Genomic DNA, 15,444 nt, shown 5'->3' with positions numbered 1-15,444 from the left:
CTGAGATACATAGTTGATCTACTGAGATACATAGTTGATCTACTGGAGTAACGGCTGCCCTGCACGAACTAAATACAAGCAAGGGTTGCAGTGCTGTGGTTGTCGAGGTTACATCGGCTCCCTGCATTTCTATGGATCAACAATCCCATTGTTACCCTATAATCAGATATAGTCTATAGATATCACAGTATTAGTGCCAGGTGCCCCCACGGGAAGCGGGGTGGGGGCACGGGGTGGGGGCACCTGGCACTAATAGTACATACATCTTAGGCCTGGCTTTTTGTTTACTTTCCCCGCACCAGAATCAAGTCCGCCTCATATTGAACACATTCGTGCTTTACGTTGGTAGGAGCAGATCTATATTGTATTTTCCTAGCAGGGACATGGAGACGGCCCCATCAAGCCGCGGGGATGCTATTAGATCAATTGCATCTCATGGCCGGCGGACTTCCAGGCCACGAGCATGACTTCTACCCCATAGTTACAGACAGCCATTGGCTCGGTAGTCATACAAACTACAACGACTTGAACGAGGGCCTCCCGTACTGGTTCAATGGCCTGGTTCCGCTGGCATATATGACGGACGACCAGCGTTTCAAGGACCAGGTCCGGAATGTCGCCGACTATGTCTTGTCGTATCAGAGGATGACGGATGGCTGGGCCTGAAATAAACCCGTCCGTGCCGAACTTCTGGGGCCGATCGTCCATAATGTTGGGATTGAGCCGCTCGCGCGGCGGATATGGTACTTAGTCTGTAGTGGCTGTATGAGTGAGACCCTAGGGCCCAAGGGCAGACGCTCTTGGATTGCATGCGCATGTTTCATGAAAAGGCCCTGGACTGGGAGCACTGGTATACTGATGGGATTTACCTCAAGGATGATCTGAACACCATCTCTCCGGATATCACCGACCAAACGATCCGTTCGAGCAAGGGGTCAATGTTGCTATGGGCTTGAAGAGTGGAGCGGTCTTTAGGTGCCTGACGCATGACGAGGGACTAGCTACGAGCGCGCTGCGAGCCGTCAACTGACTTCTAGATACCACGGAGCCGTTTCTGGGTCGCTCATCGGCGACGAGCGGGTCTCCAGGCTGAGTCCCGCACGTGGCGTGGAGCTTTGGACTGTGGTGGAGACTATGTTTTCGCTGAGCTATCTGTACCATGCGCTGGGAGACAATTCGCCGGCGGATCAGTGTGAGCTCGCCGCGTTCAATGCTGCCGGTCATGACTCTTCCCGACTGGTCGGCCCATCAGTACGTCGCGCAAACTAAGCACCCATCTCGCATAGACTGGACCACTCTCTTTCAGAACGTGGACGAGATGGGTCAAACCTTTGGACTCGAGCCGAACTACCCTTGCTGCACTGTAAATCATCCGCAGGGATATCCCAAGTTTGTGTCTGCGGCATTTGTAAGGCAGGATCAAAACGGCATCGCACACGCGCTTCTTGGCCCAAAGAGTGTCCAGCCTTCAACAAAGTCAGGGGTGAAGAAGAATTGGCTGGGATACGGAGTACCGAGTACCCGTTTACCCAGCGGCTGGTGTATACCATCGACGCAGACGGGCCATTCGAATTTCCGTACGGGTCCCAAGATGGTCCGCCTCCCGCACTGTCTCATTTAACGGATCCCTTCTTCGAGGAGGGGAACCTGGTACACGGACCGGAATGCTCAAAATTCCCGTAAGTCAAGGCTCATCAGAAGTTATCGTCACACTGGCTGCAGAAGTCCACGCGCAACGCCGCGCCAACGATACCGTAGCCATCTACTACGACACTCTACTCTACGCGATTCCAGTGCAATACACACAAACCTCCCAACCCACCCAGGGTTATCCCAATCTTCCGGACAGCATCCGAGACTACGAGCTTCGTCCGACCGGTTCCTGGGCCTATGCGATCGATCCCTCTTCCCTGCGATATAATGGCTTCGACAGAGCTCTGTCTAATCCTCTCTGGACTCTAGGAGCACCCCACGTCCATCACGGCAAGAGTCTGCGAGGTCCAACGGGAGCTGAAAGACGGATATGACCCAAATCCAATCCACCCCGCAAAGGTAACCAGGCATGCCAAGGCGAGCTGGTGGAAATTGACTCGGAGTAAGGGACCGACCTGCGGGGCAGATACCCAGAATGACAAAGGTGGCGTAATTTGCAATCATCAGTTCCTTCAAACGGTCATAATCCGATGGTTCTCCGGATCTATTCCATTAACGCGGGGTATATTGCGGCGATCCTCCGCCGGAGCTTGTCTTTTAGTGGGGATCGTTGCAGAATTGGGAAGTCGGATATTGTTTGTCTCACTCTGTTATTTGTTGCTCGGCTTGGCAAAATCCTATGTCTGCTATGAATTATCCGATTGCTGCATATTCTGCTGACAATGTCTGGGCATCGTTAGTTGGCGTCGTAGGGTGGATACGTAGATGAACCACCGGGGAAAATGACTTGATAGCGTAGTATATGAACGAACATATAAAGGCAGAGGTGCGATCACACCACTGAGCTCGATTGCAAAGCCTCACAACTAACAAGATGAAGAGCCTCACGACGATCTGCGCGGGTATCCTTGCCCTCCTCACCCCTACCATGGCCCTTCCCCAACCTCTCCCTCTCGATCTCCAAAGAGCCGCCGCGACCAAAGTGGGCTACCTCGATTTCTACTGGAAGACGGAGGACGAGAGCGTCTACCTCGCCTTGAGTGACAACAGTAATCCACTCAACTTCACCACGATCAACGGTGGGAAGCCCATCGTCTCCCCAACCCTGGGCACAAAGGCCGTCCGGGATGTCTCGATCATCGAGGGCGTAGGCCGTGACAAGGGAAAGTACTATCTGATCGGAACGGATCTGGATATTGACACTGTTTGTCTCCCTACCTGTAGACGGCAGGAGATACTGATTGTTGTAGACTACTTGGGATAAAGCGACTCGGACTGGATCGCGCGGCATCTTCGTCTGGGAGAGCAAGGATCTAATCCATTGGACTAGCGAGCGACTTGTGACGGTCGAGGATGCGACAGCCGGCATGGTCTGGGCGCCGGACGCAATCTGGGATCCGAAAGCTGGTATGTCGCAGTGTAAATTTCGTCAATTGAGCATGGCTAACAGCCTACAGGAAAATACCTGGTGCACTGGGCGTCCAAATTCGTAGGTACCTCTGGCCGGATACCATGATCAGGTACACTGACAATATACAGTACGCAGCAAACGATCCCAACCACACCGGCAGTGCCACCACCACCGAGATCATCCGCTACGCGCACACCAGCGACTTCAAGACCTTCACCAAGCCACAGACCTATATTGACCTCAAGACGATCTCAGTAATCGACCTCAGCATTCTCCGGGTCGACGACAACACCTTCGTCCGCTTCTACGTCAGCGGCGCGGCCTCCGGCCCTGTGGTCCAAGTGACCCGCAACGGCCTGTTCGGTAACTGGGTCACCCCCTCGGGCACCATCAAGGACAGCACCCACTTCGAGGGCCCGTATCCCTTCTGGGACAACGTGCAACCTGGCAAGGCGTATCTGGTTTGCGACAAGGTGGGTAGTGTCACCGGTTTGTCGCCGTGGGTGTCGACGGATGTGACTTCGGGAACGTTTACGCCTGTTTCAGGCTCTAACCTGGGGCAATTGAGACATGGGTCGGTGCTGTCCGTGACTAAGAAGCAGTACGATGCTTTGGCTGCCCTCTAGGTTAGTAGCCATGCTGAGGAATGAAGACGCTTTCATTTTGTGAATGATGTTGGGCACAGCTTGCGGAGATATATTTTAGCTCAGTGTCCTCAACGAAGAAATGAAATGGAACATCTATAGTTGCCTGGAGAGCATGGATTTAGTTAATATATCATTTTTTTGAAACCACTGTAATCACTTGCTCTATTTGTGACACCAAATGTACCCAGTCACAGTCTCTATATGCGTTGCGTATCATCAGGGGTAATTCATTTGACGGTGATGGTGGGAGCTACACTCTCTCTGACCAGGGAGGTATATTGAAAGGTCTCTTTCAGATGACGCAGAAAAGCTTGCACTCAGATTCGAACAAACTCATATAGTGGTGCACTTGACCAAGTGCAAGAAAAAAAAAAAGAAATGCTCACAAGCGGATTTGAACCGCTGACCTCATGATTACTAGTCATGCGCTCTACCAACTGAGCTATGCGAGCTGATTGGTTGATCAGCGTTTCCTCCTAAGGTATAAGTGGACTCTGCATCTTCCGAAGTGGGTCGGTGGACGACGTCTTGTCAACTGGGCTAGAAAGATGACTCCGGTCAGACAGGTGGCATTGACATACTAATACCACTCAAATTTACTCATCAAGCTGAATGCCGTTCTGTTCTATCCATGAAGAGGATATATAGTTGAATGTGGATCACGTGTACCATATGACTGGAGATGCGCGTCGCGACTTCTCAATCAACATTGCCCCTTCAACCCCCTTCGCATCACAATACTGCTCAACTTTCTTACAAGAACTGTCGCTATGGCTGGATCTGATGCTGCGTACGGATTTGATCCCTTCAGTGACGAGGCTGCCAGTGACGATAACACTGCCTTTCGTGACATAGATTGGAGCAATCCAGCAGACTTCTTCGATAGCGTCAGTCCTAATCTTCCTAGACCAACGTCTTTCCCGACTGCAGATGAGGTCCGTCAAGAAAGTCGCAAAAGAGCGACCAAAATCTTGTCCGACTGGGAAACACTGAATAAGATCATCGAACGTCATGAAGAACGGATTCAAAAACGATGGCGCCAGAAGACCAAGGCTAAGCGTCGTCAGATCCTCCTCTCCGCGTGGCCGAACATGTCAAAGATGCACAGACCCGATTTTGACGCGTTCAAAAAGGGCCGCCGCGAAGAGTCGAGGGAGGCATATTTGTGGCCTTATATCAATCTGGAAGATCTGGAACAGACAAGACCATTGCTCCTGCTCCTCAATGCTCGCTCTCGGCATCAACCATATTGCTTTGCGCACGCGGACTATAACGCTCCACATCTTGGGCATGGCACCGGTGCTATCCGCTCCGCCTTTCTCAACCTGCATACGATGATGTTCACTGGTCGGACAACACCAGAAACTTACGGAGAGCTAATTGCGTGGGATGATAATGATGACGCATCTCGATGGCTTTATCATGGGAAAGGCTTCCATCCGGGCCATGGGCTAGTACTTCTGGAAATACAGCAGCGGATCTACGAATTCCTTTTAGTCTGTACCCGTCAAATACTCCACGATATTCCTGAGGCGGCCTTGATCAAGGACTTCCCTGTACTTCCCGAGCCCGCAATTAAAGATGAAGGAGACTGGCATTCCCTGGCTGCAGTTGCAGCGGACGCGCCTTACCGTCTACCCGCGCAGCTTGACTTGGCCTCTCTCGAAGACATTATCGATGCTAAACGCTCGGCAGCGGAGGATCATCTTATAGCGTTACGAGAGGACCCTGGATACTTTGCAGACGTCGTCAATGACTACAAGGAACATCGCGTCGAAGTCATCCCAGATACTAACGGCAACCCGCATCCGACATTGGCACCACATATTCACCCATTATTCTGGAACCGGGTCCTCCAAAATGTTGTGCCTGAAGCTTACATGAACCTAGAGATCTGGTCCACGCTCCACTCTCTGGTTGCCGACCTGCGTCAACTACTTTCCAAACATAATGACAGGATATCGCCAGAGAAAGACCTGCCTGACGACGTCTATACCGCATTTGTGGACCTGAAGTATATCTTGGAACAGTTTGCCATTGGCCCAATCAACCAGCTCAAAATAGCAGCTCCAGCCTCCCATCCATTGCGACCACTCTTCGTACGGCAACCACAGCAGCCAGGCACCTCGAAGATGATTGCGGAAACCCGGGCGGGTGTATCAAGGTCTGACAACCAGGGGGAGCTGCTTTGGATTCTTGAAACGCTCTGGGGAGATAGCCACCAGGTTTCATTGGCCGGCCGAAAAACGCTCATGGATGAGCTTGAACGTCTCGTTCAAATGGACCCCAAGAACAAGGAGCTCGTCTCGAGTCACGTTGCCGGCATCGTTTCAGACTTGGCGGTTATCTCCGAATGTCTCCATCAAATTGACCTCTACCAACCGTGGGCAAATACCTTCGAAAATGGGTTTGTTGAACGGCAAAATGAAATCCAGAACGAATATGGCAACCTAACCAGCGGTTGGAACAAGTACCTTGTAAGCTTCGAGGGAACCTCTCTAGCCAAACTTGGATCGCCGGAAGATGGTCGATTCCATTACCCAGCCGAAAAGCGACGAACTCGTGAAAATGTCGAACTTATGAGATCTGCGGAGAGAAATCTGGACACGTTCTGGCGTGCGGTGGATTCGATTGTGCCAGTGACCCGTGGAATGACCCGGCGCAACGCTGTGTACAAGGTGCTTACTAGAGTTTCTGGAAGCCTCCAAAGAACGCCTGCCTGGGTAGAGCCGGAAAAGCAACCCGCCAAAGTGAAAAACCTGGAGAAGAGTCTGGCAGATCTCCAATTTGAGCTGGTACAGCGAACCGAGAAGACTATCGAGCCGGCTCCTGCTCATCCACCCAAGAAGAAGGTCAAATCTCAAGGAAAGCCCAGTGTGTCCGACAAAACCGTGGAACGCGAGCTGCCTGCCGAAAATTGGTATGATGTTCAGCCAACGTTCAAAGTGGACAAGCGGTCTTTGAAAGTTTTCTCCACACTATTTTTCCAGCCTTCGCAAACTGCTCAGCCAGGAGAGATCCCGTGGAACGATTTCCTCCACGCTATGGACACCACGGCTTTTACGGTGGAGAAGCTGTACGGCTCCGTCTGGCAGTTCACGCCGAGAAATCTGGACGTCGAACGCAGCATTCAATTCCACGAGCCGCACCCCATTGCGAAGATTCCTTTTCGGGTCGCAAGGCGGATTGGGAGGAGGTTGAATAGAGCTTACGGTTGGCACGGCCAGATGTTCACATTGGCCTAACTGCTGCTGCTGCCTCCTGGTGCACTCGAGGATAGAACAGCCTCAGACCCATTGAGTGCCTGTCACAATCAACATGCACCACGCCGATCGTCTACAGCCCAGGAAAGCCCCGTGCTTGGTGGGAGTTATGTCTTTGCCAAATCTCCATCAGCCCTCTACCACTCAAGCAGTGTCTGGATTGACAATATTCAGTACATCTTATCATGTTATCGCCATACAAACCGCCAACTATTCTTCCAGTGAGCGTACCTTTCCCATACGGCAGAGTCCCTTATTATGTGCGGCGGTTTCAAGCGAACAGTCTCGCACTGGATTATTTATGGAAAGAATGTGAAGCAGAATAAAGTACAGCAATATGTCTACGCTCAACTTGCCTTCCAATTGGTGTTCCACAGTGCAAAACCCGGACGCAGAATGTTTAGATAGCTCCCCAGTGTCGAGTTCGTTGAAGGATCATAATCTCATCTACCACGGCCTTCGCAGGCCGAAAGGCTGTAACAGCATAGTTTAAGACTACCATACAATTTATACGAAGACGGCTTTGCAGTTTGTGGCATCCGTGGCAGTAATAGAGGTTATCTGGTCAACCATGATGGTGTTATCGTAAGGGTGGTATGTTCCCCCATTTGTGCCGCATGAGATGCAGAATCTCATTGAAGCTGAGAGCCGTTCTTGCCACACTTTCCAGTGATTTGATCATTGGGAAAGTTGTCCGTCGACAGGAATTCCAACATTCGAAGCAAAAGAAGTGGCTCGTGTACCTAAAGGAATGTGAGTGTAAGTATTAGTTGTCCAGCTCCCATGACATTGCATGGTTTGTTTGAAGATCCTACTCACTCTGGCCACATTTCCACGATCATATGGTATATGTCAAAGTCCTCAGACTCCAAGTGTTTTGGATTCTCAACGTCTTCTGTTTCTCAACGACTGCTTTTATAGCTTACCGGGTGATGTGACACTTACGGACATGTATCGGTTTCCTCATATTCGGATTGCGCGAGGTTATCCAGTATCCTGTAGATTATGATGAGCACTGTATCTTCAGCAGACAAGTCCATACGTTCAACTCACATTCTGACAAGCAATCAAATCCCTTCGCCGCCAGCCTTTTCCTCGCCTTCCTGCAACAATAAGCACTTAGCAACCAATCCTCCCCAACAGATCCAGAACCAAGAACCAATCAAACCAAACCCAGAACTGGAGGCCAAACAAACAGAAAACAAAACTCACAGCGCAAGCCCATACTCCCCCACAAGCGCCCACCCGGCCATCCTCCGATCCCGATCCCAATACCTCATCTGATGGAGAATGACCCCCTCAGCACTCGTCCAGATGACCCCGTCCGTCGCAGCCGCAGCCGTGAACGAGAGGATCAGATCCCCCGTCTTGACGCCGTTGTAGCGCTGGATCGCGTCGAGGGAGGAGTAGACTTTTGCGTCGCGCGCGCGGACCTTGTCGAGGCATTGCGTGAGGAGGTTGTAGGATGGCCAGGGCTGGTCGGGGAGGTTGGAGAAGACGATGCAGTAGCTGAAGGTGGTGTAGAGGGGGTGGTTTGCGGACAGGTAATTCATTCCTAGATTGTGTGTGTTATTCATGTTGTTGTCCATGTTGGCGTAGAAGGTCTGGTCCATACCGTTGTTGAGGGTGGGTAGGCTGTTGGGGTTGTAGTTGGGTGTGTTGTTGAAGTTGTTCATTTTGATGGTGGCAGATGCTGTTGAAGTCAATCGAAAAGTAGTGTAAAGAGAAGAGAAGAGATAGTTGGTGAGATTGCTTCCCTGTCCAGACAGACAGCAGAAGTATTTATATTATGGACTAAGACATATTCATAGACAGCTTCTGTTGAACACTGCAATAGACAATGGCTTTGTATATGGATGATTTGAGACATCCTTTGTCATAGTAAGACCATATCAAAGATGCTTTGTGGAAGAGTCTCAAAACAATAAAAGATGTAAGTAGGAAAACAACGATGTCATTATAAATCTGAAACTTGCTGGAGCTTCAATAGTTTCAGGAATGTCTTGATGAATGGTCTTTGTCGCGTAGATTGAGCATCAGATCTCAAAGCTGAGAACTAGACAAGGGGTTTCAAGCAAAGTGCCGTTCCTTGCAAGTTCAAGCTGATGATTTACCGGCTTTTTGTCCGTCCTACAAGACCCAGCTTGAATGCGAAGCCACATGGCAGAGAGTACTGTGAGAGTCCTTTGCAATATATTTCAGATGATCATTGTTGATTTTGATTGACTTAACCTGACCAGGCTACATCAAAGATAGATGGACTGCCACATCTAAAATATCCATGACAGACCCATTGTATGCCTGAAAGGTAGTAGCCTGCTACTGGCTTCTGCCAAGGCTACGAATCTGGCATATTTTCCGGCTCTTCCGGAATCGTAGCGAACTTGTTCAAAACTTGTTTCAGGGCAGGCCGTCGGATAGGTTTACTATCTCCGTTAGTATAGTCTCCTTATCAAGGTGAGGTACACATACCTGATGAACATATCCATGCCCGAGTCCATGCAGTCTTTGATATTACTTTCTTCCGAGAAAGCGCTGAGCGCAACAATCGGCGCCGAGTAGCCCATGCCCCGGATGAGACGGGTGCTCTGTAGGCCGTCGAGATTGGGCATCTGCCTGCGTCAGCTGCGCTATTTCTACATAGTGGTGGTTGCATATATACCTGAATGTCCATGAAGATAAGATCAAATACTTTGCCCTCTTCCATATTCGCCTTGACGGTGTCGTAGGCTTCTTGGCCGTCTTTGGCGACCGTTACATCATATACCTCTTCTAACCGAAGCATTCTGGAAGGCGTTAGCATTGTTTATAAAGACGTAAAGAAGGGCGTACCGAAGGACCACCTCCTGGTTCACTACGTTGTCCTCGGCCACCAACACGCGCACTTTGCCAGATGTGCTATCTTTCACCTCGGGTTTGGGCCCATCCACAGGAGGAGCTCGGGGAGTCGACGGTGCGGGGGATGACGGAGTGGGGGTGAAGAACGGCTGACTGAGTCCGACCAGTCGAGGTTGCAAATCCGGCTTCTCAAAATTGCTGGACAACGGATCGCTGCGAACAGAGCCGTTGTTCGACGGCGGTCGCGCGAGGCCGGGAGATCGTCAAGCGACAAAACACTCGGTGAGCGCGATCCAGCGGCACTGGAACTGCGGGTACTGGGCGCTGCCTCCTTGACGAATTTCAACGGAATTTCCACAGTAAACAAGGCTCCTTTGCCCTGCTCGCTTTCAAGGGTGATCTTTCCATTCATCAAGCGAGACAGCTGCGCGCAGATACTGAGCCCCAACCCGGTGCCTCCATACTTTCGGTTGAGCCCGAGATCGCCCTGTACAAAGGGCTCGAAGACGCGCTTCTGTAAATGGGGGGCGACGCCAGGACCATTATTCTCGACCTCAAACTGGAAGATCAGAGTCCGCAACTGCGAAAGCACGGGAGTGTGGTATTCTTCCTGAACCAGACCGTCCACGGGGTCACGGGGCTGAGAACTGGCATGCGACGGGGGTCGGGATCGCAGTCACGAATTGCGTCGAGAGTCCTGCAGAGAGCTTCGGGGACTGCCCGGGGTTTCCACTTCGCGGACGCATTTGATGCGAACGTCGATCTTGCCATGGTCGGGTGTGAACTTGAGACTGTTGCTGACCAGGTTGATCAGAACCTGAAGGATACGATGTTGATCACCCCATAATACCATGTCCCTCAACCGACCAGTCCCTGGTGGACCAAGCGCGGGGGGAGACGGTAGCAATATCTTCTCCTGGAAGGCATCACCCTTTGCCGAAAGGCTATCACCGCTGACAAAGTTGACATTGAAGTCAATCTGTTTCTCCTGGACCTGATTCTGGAAAATGACCGCAAGTTGAGACCGGATGTCCGACAATCGAAATTCCCTCTCTTCTAAACGAATTGCCTGGTCGATTTGGTTCTTGCTAAAGGTCAACAAGTCGTTCAAAAGATGCAGGAGAAGATCGCCTGACTTGTAAACGACCTGCAAGGACTTCTTGATCCGAGGAAGATCATCTTCGCCCATGCACACTGCACACATGCCCAAAATCCCATTTAGCGGGGTCTTGAGCTCGTGTGAGATATTGGCGATGAACAGTGTCTTACTCTCGTTGGCAGTCTCCGCGGCCGACTTGGCGGCTTCCAACTCGCGAGTCCGCTCCGCCACTCTTTCTTCGAGTCGGTTGTACTGAATAGAAAGCTCGTCCGACATCTCGTTGAAAGTGCTCGTCAGGTCCGTCAGTTCGTCCGTGATGAGATGCTTGCGTTCCTTCACTCTGCCCGGAATCTGGAAAGTTCTGGCGTGGTTGCGACTGCCATTGCTGTGTGCGCTGTTGGGTCGGTCCTTGCGTCGGAAATGTTTCACCCAGGCTACGAAAGTTCCTTTCTCATCCATGTGGTCGTCAAAAGCACGGGGTTCCGTCTCCGCCTCGGTGGTTCCTACAATGTACGATCCGCAGGACGGAGGGCGATTATGCGGAGACTGGGAGGGGGGCTCGATCGACTTGCGAGTGGCCTCGCTCAGCCGGCAAATCGGGGCCACGGCCAGATGAGCGAGCGGAGGAACGATCAAGATAATGAGCCCTATCGTCCCAAAGACGCATGCCAGAATGATTTTCCTGAGCTTGTCGATCGGGGCGAAAGCCTCCGCCTGTGTCTCCTCCACCAAGAGGATCCACTGTGCCATCTGCGTCTTGGGCCGGATCGCGCCGACGGCAACCTGGTATCCGTGTTTGTTTTGGGTTGACAAATCGCTGATCGAGTCGTTGGTTTGCGCCCACGGTCTCGACATGAGCTTCCATGCCAGCGGATACTTGGACAGGGCAAAGCTGTTCATGCTCATGTTGCCGCCGTGTCTGCTGCTCTGACCGGGAAGTGGCGTAGGCTACAGGTAGTGGACTTCGGCGCGAGACAGTCCTTCCACGTCCGGGGCAGAGGTCGCTGTGGCCGGGTAGGCGTCCGGGGCGAACCGGTTTTCGGCCCGCGATGGACCGAGCAGGAGAATCTGAGCAGTATTGCCCATGCCATCGCGGGAGTTGATCGTGGCCTGCAGATTGGCGGCACTGGCGACGACCCTGTACGCGGTCAGCAGGGAAATCCGGTTTACTCTCTGTCTATATCCCAGGATTGATTGCCTACGTCATGTATCCAAGAATGTCAGAGGCCGAAGTATTATTGATGATGGGCACTGTGACTGAAATGAGGGAAAAGGAGCTGTTAATCGGCAGCGGTCCAAGAAGAAGAGCGGTGCCAAGTCCCAGCTTGTAGTCCGAAAAGGCGTACACATCGGGTGTGTTGCTGCCGTCGGAGGCTGCGGAATAGGTCAGATTTGGGTAGAGCGCGGGTGGATAACCCAGCCCCTCATCTCCTAGCATGACGGCGGAGCCGTTCGAGTAGGTGTAGGGAAGTGTGATGTCGGCACTATCTTTTGCGGTGACATTGAGCAATCCGTGCCGATTTCCTTGGCCATTTCGAGAGAAAATGATGGCTTGATAGAGGTCCAGATAATTGCTGCTGCCCAATGCCGACTGCACATCCGTAACCGACGAGGTCCAGTTCGAATCACTCGAGTTCCCATTGTAAAAACGACCGAGAGCCCCCTGGATCAGCAGTCGAGTGACGATGGTATTGCACGTCGATTCGAGAAGTTTGAGATTGGAAGCGATCTGGCTGGCTTTGATTTTTGCGACCAGCTCGAGTCCTTCGGATCTAGAGGGTTAGGTTGTTAGTGGAAAACGTACGATAAAGCCTTAGCGAAGGCTGCTATCTTACTGGACATCGACCACAAAACTGTAATTATTAACCCACTGTGCACATTAGTCTTGTTGACTTGAAGGAATGATCGGCGATCAGGGCGAGAGCTCACCGTAGCGATGGACAGCACGGCCAGGCCCACTAGGGCGGTCACAAGGACCAGCAGGCCGAGCTGCACGGCAATTGGGATGCGCATCCGGAGACAACTCTGGCTGGTCGTCCAGAGGTCATCGTTTTGAATCTGGAGAGGGGAATCGAGGAGAAGAGACGAGGGAGAGAGGAGAGGACAGGGGAGGAGTAAAAAGAGGAGATTGAGAAGATGTTGGAGATGGGATGTCCAAATCGGGATTAGTGATTACTCTGCTCGACGGATCTCTGCAACGGTCAGAAAGAGCTGAGTCAGTCTGGAACAAAGAATAACGAGGCCAAGATCCGATAACCGACTCCAGAAGAATCAGACAACCAGATGCTGGATAGCCGTTGGATAAACGGTGAACCATACTTCGGAGTCATGGATTCTGCGCTGGTCGCTTACGGAGGACGACAGAAGAGGAGGCCAGATCGGGGCAGCTGTGGATTCTCACTGAACTCTGCCTTGGAAGAAGGGATTACAGTGGATCAACTGCAGCAAATAATTGCGAGAGAAAAAGCCTCCTGGGGTCTAGGCTGGTCGCGATCCATCAATCAATCTAAGCTGTTTCGTTATTGTTTCTTCCTTTGGCTGCGGGCCGATCCACTGCCTCAGGCAGTCAGGCCCGCCAATCAGGAGCGGACATGACTAATTTGCTTGTCACGTGACATTTGGAGACTGCTTTATCCCAATACTCTGAGTCTGAGTCCATCTACACCTTCATCAATCTACCAGATATCGACTACCCACTGTTTACTTCTTTCTTAGGATAGGAAGTCATCCATGCTGGTATACCTTGATAACAGGACTCACCAGCCCAGAGTTCCTGGCTTCTACTCGACAATGACGGCTTGATACATGGAATGGACCGGACAAATTATATATTGGGCTAGCTTGCTACCACCATGACACCACTTGCGTCTTGCTCTCATTATTCAAAGCATCTGAATCACTCATCTCTGGCCTCCAGATTAATAACCTACCACAATCCAATGGCAGCAACCAACGCATCCATAGCCGAACTATGAGACGAAGCATCCACCCGCTCAAGGGGACCAGCCCAGTTAACCCCCATCTTATTACTGGCATTGCGATCATTCGCCCAGATACTATCGGCAGACGCTGTAATGACACGCGAGTACTCCTCATCCGGGGCCAMACTGTGTAACAGCCGCAGGTTCCGGATGAAGATCCCCTTGAACTGCGTGCTGTCGCCACCGCAGCTGCTAGGCTCGCAGGGCTCGTGCATGACACCATTCGAGTCACTCAGCGCCGCGATCGCCGCTTTAGCAATCTCCCCTGCTGACTCGAGGAATGTTGCGTTGGGAGACGCACGGTATAGCTCGGCCAGTCCGCCAAGGATGACTCCTTGATTATAGGTCCATCTGTTTTATTAGCACTTGATCTCGATTGCGGAGATTGTTCCCTACGTGGGTTGTCCATTATTCTGGCAGCTCTCCGTCAGCCCATCGTTGATCATGTGGTTGGCGTTGATCATTCCGCTGCCTTGGAACCAATCCCACTCGCGTTGAGCCCAGTCAACATAATACTCCTTGTTCGACGCTCGATTCGCGAGATGCGCCGCCAACGAGAGAAACAGCTCGTTCGCAATGGCGTTGACATAGGTATGCGTGTAGTCCCAGTAGATGCCCCCGCCGCATCTGGACGGCCACACCTTACTCTAAGACTTGTTAGAATTTCTTCTCACAGACAATCGAACAACCCACCAACTGCTCAAATATCCCCACCGCAAGATCAAGATACTCCTGTCTACCCGTGACATCAAACGCCGCGATCCACGCCAACGCCCACCACGCATCATCGTCGTACGCTCCATCCAACCACTTAGAGACATCTACCCCTGCGCGCCGCCGACTAACCTTCTGCCGGCGATGATGCTTGATCGCTCCGTTGTACGAGTCATTCCCCCGTCCCGGCGCGGGATTCGATCTCGGCGCCACCGACCACGTATTCTCAAACACAGCAACAGCAACGTCCCGCACCGAGTCGTCCACATCCGCCAGGTCAGCGATAACAGTCATGCAGTTGGCCCCGTTCCACCAGCCGCAGGTATTCCAGATGCCGCTGGTGGTGTTGTACCATGTCTGGAGCGCGGCGAGGGCCGTTTCTGCGCGTGCCGTAGGCGTTCCAGCCGCGACGAGGGGAGCGAGAAGAAGGAAGCAGAATTCGAAGAGCATTTTGCGTGTGTGTCGTTTTGGATTTCCAGGGGAGGGGTCTGTCTCTTATGGTGGGCAAGCCTACCGCACGAAATGCAGATGTATCAGGTGCGCAAAAAGGGGTCGGAATGCACCATGTACGTGGCACGTCAAATGATTGAATCCTGCGTATTTACTGCTAACCTGATGGGGTAATCCACTCTGAGGATTATTATGACAACTAATTGTTGAAGGAATCAGAAGGATCTATCTGGATTCCTGATCAGGCTAGCGGTAAATACAGGATTCAAACATTTGACGTGCCGCTGTAGAGAGGTATACGTGCCAGGGATGGGGCATTCTTTCTGAAAAGATATGTGCCATGACGCACAATGATCTGCATGCCTGGCGAAATATAGACTAGAATAAT

General features: G+C 51.8%; 7 protein-coding genes and 1 non-coding gene across 8 annotated transcripts; 3 read left to right on the top strand and 5 right to left on the bottom strand.

The window, feature by feature from the left end:
• Positions 1 to 435: 435 nt before the first annotated feature.
• Positions 436 to 2,027, top strand: Aspvir_001642 (uncharacterized protein; the record flags this gene model as incomplete). Its single annotated transcript, XM_043266761.1, has 5 exons — positions 436 to 635; positions 782 to 940; positions 1,002 to 1,251; positions 1,307 to 1,577; positions 1,639 to 2,027. The coding sequence occupies 5 exons, from the start codon at positions 436 to 438 to the stop codon at positions 2,025 to 2,027; spliced, it is 1,269 nt and encodes a 422-aa protein (XP_043122696.1).
• A 500-nt stretch (positions 2,028 to 2,527) lies between these two features.
• Aspvir_001641 (glycoside hydrolase family 43 protein) lies at positions 2,528 to 3,690 on the top strand (the record flags this gene model as incomplete). Its single annotated transcript, XM_043266760.1, has 4 exons — positions 2,528 to 2,857; positions 2,904 to 3,060; positions 3,111 to 3,142; positions 3,193 to 3,690. The coding sequence occupies 4 exons, from the start codon at positions 2,528 to 2,530 to the stop codon at positions 3,688 to 3,690; spliced, it is 1,017 nt and encodes a 338-aa protein (XP_043122695.1).
• Positions 3,691 to 4,090: 400 nt separating this feature from the next.
• Positions 4,091 to 4,163, bottom strand: Aspvir_001640. The gene has a single exon. It is a non-coding gene; the product is annotated as a tRNA-Thr (tRNA).
• Positions 4,164 to 4,481: 318 nt separating this feature from the next.
• Aspvir_001639 (uncharacterized protein) lies at positions 4,482 to 6,956 on the top strand (the record flags this gene model as incomplete). Its single annotated transcript, XM_043266759.1, has 1 exon — positions 4,482 to 6,956. The coding sequence occupies one exon, from the start codon at positions 4,482 to 4,484 to the stop codon at positions 6,954 to 6,956; it is 2,475 nt and encodes an 824-aa protein (XP_043122694.1).
• Positions 6,957 to 8,182: 1,226 nt separating this feature from the next.
• On the bottom strand, positions 8,183 to 8,650 carry Aspvir_001638 (uncharacterized protein; the record flags this gene model as incomplete). The annotated part of the gene is made up of 1 exon (XM_043266758.1): positions 8,183 to 8,650. One exon carries the CDS (start codon positions 8,648 to 8,650, stop codon positions 8,183 to 8,185), a length of 468 nt encoding a protein of 155 aa, XP_043122693.1.
• A 662-nt stretch (positions 8,651 to 9,312) lies between these two features.
• On the bottom strand, positions 9,313 to 11,817 carry Aspvir_001637 (histidine kinase; the record flags this gene model as incomplete). Its single annotated transcript, XM_043266757.1, has 6 exons — positions 9,313 to 9,400; positions 9,447 to 9,586; positions 9,637 to 9,760; positions 9,807 to 9,965; positions 10,034 to 10,459; positions 10,493 to 11,817. The coding sequence occupies 6 exons, from the start codon at positions 11,815 to 11,817 to the stop codon at positions 9,313 to 9,315; spliced, it is 2,262 nt and encodes a 753-aa protein (XP_043122692.1).
• A 42-nt stretch (positions 11,818 to 11,859) lies between these two features.
• Aspvir_001636 (histidine kinase) lies at positions 11,860 to 12,924 on the bottom strand (the record flags this gene model as incomplete). Its single annotated transcript, XM_043266756.1, has 4 exons — positions 11,860 to 12,049; positions 12,114 to 12,683; positions 12,747 to 12,781; positions 12,841 to 12,924. 4 exons carry the CDS (start codon positions 12,922 to 12,924, stop codon positions 11,860 to 11,862), a joined length of 879 nt encoding a protein of 292 aa, XP_043122691.1.
• Positions 12,925 to 13,837: 913 nt separating this feature from the next.
• Positions 13,838 to 15,056, bottom strand: Aspvir_001635 (putative glycosyl hydrolase; the record flags this gene model as incomplete). The annotated part of the gene is made up of 3 exons (XM_043266755.1): positions 13,838 to 14,243; positions 14,289 to 14,539; positions 14,586 to 15,056. 3 exons carry the CDS (start codon positions 15,054 to 15,056, stop codon positions 13,838 to 13,840), a joined length of 1,128 nt encoding a protein of 375 aa, XP_043122690.1.
• Positions 15,057 to 15,444: the final 388 nt, after the last annotated feature.

This window comes from Aspergillus viridinutans (assembly GCF_018404265.1).
Source record: "Aspergillus viridinutans IFM 47045 DNA, scaffold_1, whole genome shotgun sequence".
Lineage (NCBI taxonomy): Eukaryota > Fungi > Ascomycota > Eurotiomycetes > Eurotiales > Aspergillaceae > Aspergillus > Aspergillus viridinutans.
This window is presented reverse-complemented; position numbering and strand designations above follow the sequence as displayed.